Genomic DNA, 12418 nt, shown 5'->3' on the forward strand with positions numbered 1-12418 from the left:
AGTTCAAGGGGTATGAATACTTTTGCAAACCACTGTATCAATTAACCTAACAGTCATGTTTTTGGTCTGTGGGAGGAAGCCGGAGTACCCGGAGAGAACCCACGCATGCACGGAGAGAACATGCAAACTCTACCCAGAAAGGTCCCCGGACCGGGATTTGAACCGGTGACCTTCTTGCTGAGAGGCATCAGCTCRACCAACTGAGCCACCGTGCCGCTCAGTTGGTGGCTCAGTTAATGTTGATAATTAATTTAAATAAATTACAAGTTAAAAGGGGTGTGGAAATTTCTCTGTTTTGTATCGAAAAAATATCGAACCGTGAGACTAGAGTATCGAACCGAATCGTGAATTTTCTGTATCGTTGCACCCCTAATACCTAAGTATGTACTGTACTGACTGTACACGGTCCATTATCTCAATAATAAAAGATAATAAGCCAAATAATTATTTAATCGCATGTTGATTTTCTAATTTTAATTTAATAAATGAATTATGCTGGTTTCATTTTAGTGAGTGAAAAAAGCATCTGCTAAGTTTAATTATGTGTGTTAGTATCTATATGTGCCTGTATTTGACCTCTTGGTGGCTCACTGGTCACTGGGTAAAATAAAGATGTGAAAATGCATTGATCCACATTGATGCACATCAATATATCGATCAAATGATTACTGATTCAGATACATAAAGAGAAAATGAAAACATGGATCCATACAGTGTCTTCATCATCATGTCTCTGTTCTGCTCTGTTCTGGATATATATTTGGATTCTGATCATTGGATTCTACAGATTGGCTTGGTGGTCTCCTGGTGTTCTACAAAACAGTGTTAGTGGCTGTTCATTTCCTGGCTGCCTGACCAATATGAAGGATTGCCGTTCTATCAGCACTCAGACTTTTGCCTTGTGTGAGCTGGACACGTCATCTAAACTTCTGTATTTTTTTTTTCGTTTTTCTTTTTAAAGGTAGCCCCACCCCTGCTGGTTGCTGCATGACCTGATCACCTGTTCCTCCATGTTTCATTGAACACCTGTTCCAAATGTTCAATCATTTCGACCATCTGACACAATCTTTAAATCTCTAAATTATTGTGTTAGATGGACATATGTCATCACATATCGATGGTATCACAACAGACTTTGTGACATGGAGGAGCATTGTATCATCATCCAAACAAATCAATATACTGTAATGTAATAAAGCTGCTGATTTATACACCTCATTGCAAACACTCAAGAAGAAAATTTGTGCATTTTCTTACAATTTTGAGTCTCCTACAGTCCCAGTCTAGTGAGATACGGCTTCTGTTCTTATGATTCAGAACAAATAAACAAACCAGTTTTATCTCTGAGGTGAACAGACTCTAATTTAGGTTTTACTTTTAACTCAATACTGGAAGAATTCACCCATCATCTCACTGAGAAACCAACACTGTTCTGTTCAATCCAACTTTCAGACAAAGTTTTCTGACTAAAAGTCTTGTTGTGGTTAAACAGCAGAGGAGAGCTTTAAGAAGGCTTAAGAGTTGCATCAAGGCTCATGCGGATGTTTAGCATATAAATTCATAGTAGTGGTCATAAAGTTTTGGCATTTCTGTTGTTTTACAGCATAAAGCTATAAATGATTGAGTCCCGTATTAAAACGAGACATGAACCTGAACCTGAACTAAATACTGGGTTCAGCTCTGGTTCTAATAAACTCCAACACAACTGATCAGGTAAAAACTGAAGAGAAGCAAAAAAGAAAAAACACTGGATTAGTAAAATATTCACATTAGGTTACACCTTTCTACCTTGAAGTTAACAACTGTCCATGTTCCAGTTTTCTGTAGGGGGAGTAGAAGGCCCGTGTTAGGCCTCATAACCGGGTCTGCGCTTCAGGAATGTAGATCTCGATGCTGTCGGCGCTCTCTGTAGCTGAGTTCTGACGGACAGATGCCGCTCTCTTGGCAGCCATCAGGCGTTTGCGGGCCTCCTGCCGCTGCTTCTCGGAGCTCTCCAGTGACCGGTCTCTGGCCAGAGGTGGGTGATGATGAGGACCCTTAAGTGGCTTTTTAGGCACTGGGGGTGGAAGTCGCCTCTCCTGGTGACAGAACGAAAACAGAAAAAACTGAAGCATTTCATATTTGTCTTCTAACACTCAGGAGTGGGTGGATGAGGGCGGAGTTCTACTTTAAAAAATGTTTATCTGCTTCAACAACACAGATTTAAATAAACAAATTATTTATAGCAATATGTAATCAACCTGCTATTTACATCTATGTGACTGGTGTGTACCACCTATGTACCTGCTATGTACCATCTGTGTACCTGCTATGTCCCACCTATGTACCTGCTATNATCTATGTACTTGCTATGTACCATCTATGTACCTGCTATGTACCATCTATGTACTTGCTATTTACCATCTGTGTGCCTGCTATGCACTATCTATGTACCAGCTATGTACCATCTATGTACCAGCTATGTACCATCTATGTGACTGGTATGTACCACCTATGTACCTGGTATGTACCATCTATGTACCTGCTATGTACCATCTATGTGACTGGTGTGTACCACCTATGTACCTGGTATGTACCATCTATGTACCTGCTATGTACTATCTGTGTACCTGTTATGTACTATCTGTGTACCTGCTATGTACCATCTATGTACCTGTTATGTACCATTTATGTACCTGCTATGTACATATATGTACCTCGTATGTACCATCTATGTACTTTGTACATACCATCTATGTACCTGGTATTTACAGGGCATGCACCTATTACTTACTGTGTACATGGACTGTAAATATCAGGTATGCACTTGGTAAGTACCAGGTATGTAGTTGGTAAGTACAAGGTATTTACAGGGTATGTACCAGGTATGTATTTAATAGTTACCAGGTATATACAAAGCAAGTACAAGGTATGTACTTGGTAAGTAGCAGGTACATACAAGGTAAGTATCAGGTGTATAAGATGAAGTACCAGGAATGTACTTGGTAACTAACATGATCTTAATTTAAATCTGTAGCATGGAAGGTGATTAACATTTGTTCAAAGATTCCTTAGTCTTTATGTATAAAACACTTAAAAAAATTCAAGTAATTTAAAAATAAACCTTTTGATTTTGTACTTGTATTGCATTTTGCAACATCAATGTCATTTAACAACTTTAAATTAAAGTGTTGTTCTTCAGAAAGATTCACTTCTTCTGGATTTCTTCAGATTTGTTTCAGTTCTTATTCTGAAATGACATTCAGAGGTTTGTTTTTCATCAGACGACTCTCAGCTCTCTGAGAGCTGGTTTGGAAAAGCCCTACTGTAGATAACCCAAAGAATAATGATATACTGACATGATCCAAAGAATGGAAAAATGCTGATGCACTAAAAATGAAAATACAGTTTCTGGTTAAGATGAAAACAGTAATAAAAAATAATAATAATTAAGATACTTCTCACCCTTTCACTCTAAATGTTATAAAAGTTAAAATGTGTTTTAAAGCTAAGTCTTTATATTTATATTTTTTTATCATAGTATTTTATTATTTGTACTATTCTATTATGATCTTTTATTGATAACGTAAAACTTGAAAATTTGTCTAAAGGTACTTTTAGCACTTGCTACCATATGTGTAAGCTGGTTTGTCTCTGTGTTAGTAAAGTATCACTTAAACCAACTTTCAGAAATGGCAAAAACTTAAAGTGTGATGTAGCAACTGAGAATCATTGAAAACACATTTTTAAGTTCTTAAACATTAGATTATCCAATCTACATTCAGGAATTCATAACACCCTGATTCTGTACTGGTAATGTACTCAACAACATGAGCCAGCATCATATAACTTATTTATAATCATATAAAAATGTTGTACAATAACTGTTGTATTTGTATCTAATCTAACATTTTTACAGGAAAATTTAAATATACATTTTTTGTTACATCAGAACAGAACCTCTGTCCTAAAACACAAAAAGAGTAAATACTAGCATTAAAATTTAAAGGAGACCAATTATGGGTCCTAGAAATGTTTATGGTATGTCTGTGGGCTATCCAGACCATGTTCATTCAATTTAADGCACAAAATAATTCTCAGATAATAAAATTTCCCATTTTCTAGTTCTGCCTGCTCTGACTTCCGTTCAGAAGAGCTGTTTATGTTAATGAGCTCTGTTGGTAACGCCCTCCAAAAATCTGACATTAACTCCGCCCTCCAAAGCCAGCGTTTACGTTAGCATGGCTAATAATAGCAGAAGCTCCGTTGTACAACTGTATATGTATGAGACCCAGAGGCAGAGTCGTGGTCACAGCTTCTTCTTTTTTTCTCCCCCTCCTCTGCTCTGCGCTCACTCTGCATGCTGTTACCAGAGCAGGGAGCAGCAGCGGTCAAAATACCTCAGAAACTCGAACAAATAGGCTTTAACAAGGCTTTAATGAGCTAAACAATAGAGGTACATGAGAAAATGTGTTCATAACGAATGAAAATAAATAATTAAATAGTGTCCATGCCAATCTCGAACCCTGGTCTCCTACTCTCTGGTCCAACACTCTACCCACTGCCCTATTGGAGGCTTGTTGTGAAATGAATTGGGCATTGCACAACAACAACAACCGTGACGGCTGTTTATACTGAGGAGGAGGAGTCTCACCCGGGGGTTGCTAGATAAGGGGCTGAACGCAGGTTCCTGTGGGTTGTCGTACGGCTTGTGACATCACAAAATAACGCAAGTATAAAACTTGTCCTTAATATACATTAAAAATACATTTACTTACAGTAAATATGCCCCTAGGTGCATTTTTTGGTCCTAGGACTGTTTTTTTAAGAAATACATACCCAAAGTTGAGTAAAAAAAACTTTAAAAAGTGAATTTTGCATAATAGGTCCCCTTTAAATAAATTAAACAATAACATGAATGCTTTCCTGTTTATAGTTTTTTATTTTTTTTGCATTTGTTGATCTGTAATTACTTCAGCCAACTTTAAGCTATTTCGGCTCATACAGAACATTAGAGCTTTGATTTTTATACTTTTTCAATGATTTCACTTTATTTACAACTTTTTTCTGTATTGTACTGAGAACGTTTGAAATCCTTGAAAAAAAAACTTTGTGCTTTTAATAATTTTTTTCTGCACACTTGTGTACCTTTAGCTACTGTTTTGTTAGTTTTTGTTTTGACCTTCTGTTCTTAATGTTATAATGTTCTAATAACCATTCCTTAGATTTTGGTGACTGTTTTGATTTGTTTGTTTTTGCTTTAGCTGTCAGCACGTGTTCTGCACATTGTAGTTTCTAGCTACCTTTATGCTGGCTGTAATTTTCAGATACTGTTCTAATACCTTTAGCTTTCAGCTACTGTTTTGCTGTTTTTAACTTTTATCTATTGATATGATGGCAGCAGATTTTAGCTACTGTTATGATAATGTTAGTAGCTAAGTTTTAGTTTACAAATACTGTTGAGTCGATTTTACCTTTCAGCTACTCTTGCTAGTTTTAACTTTGAGCTATTGTTTTGCTAGTTTTTAGCTTTGTAAACTTATTTTTGCACATTTTAGTTTTTGTTCTTGTGTTAAAATACCAACATGTTTCATGTCATCCAGCTCTCAGATTATGATCATTAAAGGGTCATTCTGTATATTCAGCATGTTGTCTGCATGTCTTACAGCTGAAGCGAGTCCTCTGATTTCACTCCAGTGGTCTTCATTCTAAAGTTATAATAGATATATAAAATGTTACCCACATACTCATCTGCTGATCTATCCACACAGAACATGAAAGCAGACAGAGTGAGATGACTGCAGGCAGCAGGAGGCAGCAGAGAGACAGGTGAATGGACAGACAGACAGGATGGATCCATGGAAGCCCGGATGGATCAAAGCCTCGCGGTGGTGGTGGTGCTGTGATGCTGACGGATGCTAGGCTTCACTGTCAACACACACACATATATACACACAAAAAGAATAAATAAGCAACAATGATGCAGCAAATGATAAAGAACCAGTTGTTAAAGAGCCAGAACAGATCCAGATGTTTTCTTGTTTCAGGGTTTCTAGTAGAGCTCGAAATCTTCCTGCTGAAAAGATTTGTTTACTTTAATAAAGCTTTACTTTAAAAATATTGTGTCCTTTAACTTTTATCTAATATTTACTGTGTTAATGGAAAGGTGGGATAAACTAAAAATGTTTGCTCCATAAATAAGCTGATCTTATTTGAAGTGTTTCTAATCATTAATTATACAAGACGTTTGCTTCTTTAAGCAACGTTTGACACAACTCAGAAGTTTGTATAAAAGCATTCAGTTTGACTAAATTATATTTAGAAACACAGAGGGTTGGAACTGCATTCACTCCTTTGGTATTATTTCTGTTTTGGACTTTCAATTTGATTTATAAATCTACAAAAAAGCTTTAGATTGATTTACGTAAATGGGGTGTGGGGGGGGGGGGGGCAATTTAAATAATAAAAAAGAAAATGATAAGTCAGTATCAGCCAGGAGGTGCTGATCAAATGTATGGATTCACTGATCATCACCAGGAGTTCTGTCTAACGGCTGCTCTGGAGGGGTGCATTAACACACACACCATCAAGAAGGAAAAGCTTTCAACTTTAGAGAAACAGCTGCTGCTGACCATCAAACCTGGAAAGGTCAAAAGTCATGTTTGAAACATTGTAACATGGGGAGCGTAGCTGTCCTAGTGGAATGGTGGTGGCTGGTCGGGTCACCGGTCTCTGGGGCTGGAGCCTCATCTGTTTGGCGCTGCTTTCCATTGAAGACGTGGAAGATTTGTACATATTTGGACTTATGATAACTGGATTCCTGCTGTGGAGGAGTCCTGGCTTATCGGAAAATGAAAGCGATCCTGACAGCAGTCCAAGCCTGTGAGAAGCTGTCAGGAACCTTGAATGGAATCTCCCATCCTGGTCACGCACAGTTGGGGGATATAAGTCACATACTGGATGTGATTGTGATGAGAATCACAGTTCAGCAGCGTGCCCATGAGGAGTAAGATTACACCTGGGTGAAGTGAAGTTTCAGACGGAAAGAGAGGCAAGGAGGTGATGAAGTTCGAAACATTCTGCATTTTTCTCTCTCGCTAATACAGAGATGCAGTTACTGACTTTGAAGCAGCAAGAAATTCAAGGCCGCTTGTCCCAAAACAATTATGTTTATTTTTCTGATCCCTGCAGCTGCTGTCCTTGGATGGCAGTAAACAAAACTTCCCTGGATGACATGTGAACAAAGGCTTGATTCCCCATTCCCTCCCCCGTATCATCCATGGGTGGACCAGTCCGAAGGCCGAGGTGGTGGTGACAGAGAACTGAACTTTGATGAACTGAACTTGGGTTGATAAGAACTGGTTTTGGACTCTTTGGAGGGTCTTTGATTGGTTCCAGCACGGAGTATTAACCTGAAACTTTACCGGCTCCACTGTATCCCACCCTGTACCATGTGTTTGATCCACAGCCCCCTCCCCTCCTCTGCTGTCTGCTCTTGCGAGTCATTTTTTTGTGCGTGTTATTCTGTGTTTATGAGTAAATATAGGATCAGAGCAACTCTTTTAACTCGTCTATCCCATTGTGTGTTTTATTTTCCAAGCTGCAAAAGGAAGTGTGACCATGTTGCGCAAGACCTGGCCATCCGTTCCCCCATGTTTGTTATGTGTGTCTTTCTTTGAACAGGTGTTCTTAATTGCAATTTCATTCTGCATTGCATCTTTGATGTTGTGTGTAAATGACAATAAAGCTGATTCAATTCAATTCAATTCAGCTCAATTCAATTAAATTTAGTGTTCATCATATTGCAGAGACAAAGATCCTTCACAAGTTTTAGGACATATTTCAACCTTCTGAGGTGTGGAAGTCCCAGCCAATTCACCCTGAAGGTCAGACTGTGCAATGTTTAGACAACTAAGATCCATCTCAGATTCTACAGGCCTCAGAAGGTTAAAGCTCAGTTTATAATAAGCTCAGAGTAAAATAGAGTAACAGAGTAACAGAGAATAACAGAGTGATAGTAAAATAGTAATAGTAGAAATGAGTTACGTTCTAGTACACAAAGAAAAAAAAAGAAAAAAAAGAAATGAGTTACGTTCTGATGTCTGACATAAAAATTAACACCTCCAGGGATGTAACCAGGAAGAGATTTACATTATAAGGTCACTTCTTTATTATAATAGGAAAGAGGTTGTCGGTGTTTGGCAGAGTCTCTGCTTCAGAGCAGGGCAGCTGTGTTTTGATTCAGCCCAAGGTCTTACTGAGGCCTGTGTGCAGTGTGCTGTACTGTGAACCTGATTGGAGTCAGAAGATTGAAAATAAAGTTTTAACAAGAAATCCATCGAATTCCTTTTTATTCGGACATACTATTTTGAACAAAGCATATTTTCCCTACAGAGTGTAACAGAGTAACAGAACACAGCAGAGTAATGAAGTGACAGAATAATGAAACCCTCATTAGGGCATCTTCTGCTTACCTTTCTCTCAGGTGGATCCAGAGCTCTCCAGTTGTTGGCTCTGAGCTGGTGAAGCTCATCAAACTTCAGGCTGATGTTCTCAATAGACAGCTGAAGCATGTCCCAGAATCCAGCCAGGTCTGAAGCTGCCGGCCGATGGTTGGTGCTGGGGCTCTGACAGTCAGGATGTGGTGCAGAAGAAGAAGGAAGAATGTTTCATTTAATCAAATGGTCCAAATATGGCGTGATCATATTATTTTTATAACTAGAGAAATTGCATTTCCTGCAAAAATGTGAGTGTGAATGCTTCTTGCAGAAAACTTAAGTTGAAAGCTGCTGAAATTGTGCTGCAAATTTTAATAAGCAAAAGTGTTGATGTGAGTTCAACTTGCAAAGCTGAAGGAAGCAACAATAAAGTTTAAATTTACAGAAAAATAGTAAAAAAAAGAGCAATAGTGTAGTTGAAATAGCAGAAAACAGCTGAAATCTAAAAGTTAAATAGTTGAATATAGCAGAAAACATCTGTAAAAAGTGTAAATAACATAAAATAGCAGAAAAAAACACAAAAAGTAGAAAAAAGCAGAATAGCAGAAAGAAGGAGAAAGCTGAAATAGCACAGTATGTTAAAATGAGCATAAAAATAAGCCAAAGGTAGCAGTCACAAGTTGTAATTAACAACCAGATAGTGAAAGTTTTATAAAAAAATTTAAAAATAGCAGAAAAAAATACACAAAAGTACAAAACAGTGATAATTTGTAGTAAAATATGTAAACAGACAAATTTTTTAGTAAAACAGCTCAATTGTAGCTGGAACATTTTTAATTAGCACAAGAAGCATAAGGAGCACAAGTTTGCTTAACATTAAAAATAAGTTGTAATAGCTTTAAGATTGTGTATTTAGCTTAAAAAGCAAACTTTAGCAAATAGAAGCTGAACATTAGCTAAATAATAATAATAGCTGAACATAGCTGAAAAAATCTATAAGAAGCATAAAAAGCCAAAATTAGAAGAAAAAGCACAAAAAGTAGGAAGAAGCAGAAGATTAGCAGAAAGAAGCAGAACTACAAGCTACAATAGAAAAATAGTTAAAATTAGCATAAAATAATCTAAATGTAGCAGCCATAAATTGAAATTAGCACACATATGGTGAAAGTGCTATAAAAAGCTTAAAAATTGCAGACAAAAGCATACAAATACTAAAAAGTGACGATTTTAGTAAATAGCTAAAACAGCCAAAATTTTTAGTCAAACAGCTAAAATGGAGCTGGATTTTTTTAAAATTAGCATAAAGAAGCATAAGCAGCACAAGTTTGCTGAACTTAGTAAAAATAGGTTTTAATTGCTACAAAAATGTGCATTTAGCCTAAAACAGCTAACTAGCTAATAAAAGATGAACTTTAGCTAAAATTGCAGCAAATAGCTGAATATGGCAAAAAGCATCTGTAAGAAGCATACAAATAGCTCAAAGTAGCAGAAAAAAGTACAGAATAGTATGAATAAGCAGAAGAATAGCAGAAAGAAGCAGGATTTTAGCTGAAATAGCAGAACAATCTAAAATTAGCAGGAAAAAGTAGCTAAAATTAGCACAAAAAAGTGAAAAAGAGAAGAACCAGACCAAAATGTGTAAGGTGCTGTAAAGATTTAGAAACATTTTAAAAGATTTTAAGGATGCTGAAAACAGCTCCAATAATTTTCAATGACAAAAAAGAGGCTAAAAAGTGAAGTAGCTTAAAAAGTACAAATAAATGAAAAAACAAAAGTCATACATACTCATAGTCATACAAACTCATGATATATGAGTTGTTGGAAAAGCACAAAAATTGTGGAGTTAGATGCTGAAATACTTAGGGAAGAAAAAATGATCTCATTAAAACAAAAATATTCAACAACTGCCAGTTTAGTGGACAACATTTTTTAAAAATAATTGTTTTACTTGGTTCCACACTCTAGAAATGTGAATTTGAAAGTCTGTTCAGATGTTCTCCTCCAGGTAACCCAACATATTTTTAACACCTTTATTTAACCAAATAAAACCAACTGAGATGAAAATCTCATTTTCAAGGTTGATCTAATCAAGAGGCCAGCAGTAAATGTTATATAAGAAAAAAACGTTCCGGATGTTGGCAGATATTCTGACGTTGCCCTGACCCTAATCATCCACCTCGTGTGAACTGACTGCAGGTGTCAAGCTGTGGTTGAGAGAATTGTTGTAAAGTTCAAACAGTTTTTGTGATCAGATGTCAGTTACCTGCTCTGTATGCAGATACACTGAACACTTTAACTAGCTGACTTTCTCCTCTCATTCTAATGAGATTCAAGGTCGCCCAATTTCAACCATTTACATCCAGGTCAAAGAAAATCTAAACTGTACAAATAGAGAAAGTAAGTTTTCTTTCTCAGAGTATACCAAACTGCTCTTGAATTGTTAAATTATTTAATATACCAAAGTCATCAAAACACTTTTTACTGAGTTGGAACCAAACAAAAGGCAAATTTGACTTGAAACAGAAATATTTTGGGGAAAAACATGCACAAAATAAAGTTAAATGAAAATGTAAAGCTGGTTTCTAAGATTCATCAGAGACAGAAAAGTCTGAACCCAGTCTGTGTTCAGACCAACATTAATGGTTCCCATCATTATAAGACACTCATGTTGTTTGTTAAAGTGTAAGTTCGTCCATCCAGTTCTTATTAACTCTGAACATTTTCAGAATATTTGTCACTCACCAGGTTATCTTCACACAGCTCCCTGAACTGCTGAAACTTCTGGGACATCAGAAGCTGTGCACTTCCAACAGCACCCCTCATCTTCTCCAGGACTGAGTGACAAGCACAGAGGACATTCTTCAGAACGTTACCCGATACATAAACTACAGAAACATGGTCAGTGGATAGCAGATCAGAAGCTGACTCTTTGGTGAACAGGTGGGATGATGGTAAACTGTAACTCACTGAGCAGTCAGTGCAGGTCTAACAAACATGGCTGACATGTGGAGCACTTAGAGATCATCTCCTTCTAAAGGAGGAGACTTGAATAATTGCTAAAGATTCATATAAATGTTTAAATTATACAGTTGGGATAAAATTATATTTGATTATTTGTATTTTAAATTAGACTAATGGCTGTATTTGAACTAAAACTTATTCTATTATGGTAATCTTCTTCAGGAGCTGTAACTATCTGATCAGTTAAATTTACATTAGTAGACTAATTTACATTTTTTAACAAAAATCTGACACATGGTGACTTGAATCTGTGCAGAGTATAATGAAATCTTACTATTGAAATCTTATAAATCCAACCCATTCTCACTCCCAAGTCGTCACATATTGATGCTTTTCCAAGGTTCCCTCTGCGTCACATTTTGACGCATCGGTTACACCCCTTGCGTCAGTTATTGACGAGATGGGGCGGAATCCGTTGTCATAGTTTCAGAAAGTGTAGAAAATGCACAAAAACTACCGTCCCAAAGCCTAAAATTACCTTTATTCACTCTAGACATCCTGTCCCTGATCCTAGTACCTAAAATTAACCATTAACCCTGATACCTAAAATTAACCATTTTTAGGAATTGTAGGAAATTCACGTGAACTACGTGTTCCAAAGCCTAAAATTACATAATATTCGCCCTAGACATCTTTTCCCTGACCCCACTACCTAAAATTAACCATGAACCCTGATCCCTAATATTAACCATGGACCCCAAGTCAAAATCAAATATTTTGCATCCCAATGCGTCAAACCCGGACACCGAGGGAACCCGGAAATGCCTGGTATGTCAAAAACTGGGTGTACCCAACGCGTCAAAATAAGATGCAGAGGGAACCTTGGAAAAGCGTCAATATGTGACAAGTCGGGAGTGAGAATGTGTTATAATATGTATTTACACTCACCGGCCACTTTATTAGGTACACCACGCTAGTGACGGTTTTGTGGTCATAAAGGGATGGACATGGTCAGCAACAATACTCAGGTAGGCTGTGGC

The 12418-nt window shown here is 37.0% G+C and overlaps 1 protein-coding gene across 1 annotated transcript in view; it reads right to left on the reverse strand.

The window, feature by feature from the left end:
- Positions 1–830: 830 nt before the first annotated feature.
- LOC106525963 (disks large-associated protein 1) overlaps positions 831–12418 on the reverse strand; it is a gene marked incomplete at its 5' end in the record, with an annotated part of 74708 nt that continues 63120 nt past the window's right edge. Inside the window, 4 exon segments of the mRNA XM_014020366.1 lie at positions 831–2078; positions 5646–5687; positions 8454–8606; positions 11160–11251. Coding sequence (XP_013875820.1) covers positions 1854–2078; positions 5646–5687; positions 8454–8606; positions 11160–11251 — 512 coding nt within the window. The 3' untranslated portion in view covers positions 831–1853.

This window comes from Austrofundulus limnaeus, unplaced genomic scaffold (assembly GCF_001266775.1).
Source record: "Austrofundulus limnaeus strain Quisiro unplaced genomic scaffold, Austrofundulus_limnaeus-1.0 Scaffold250, whole genome shotgun sequence".
Lineage (NCBI taxonomy): Eukaryota > Metazoa > Chordata > Actinopteri > Cyprinodontiformes > Rivulidae > Austrofundulus > Austrofundulus limnaeus.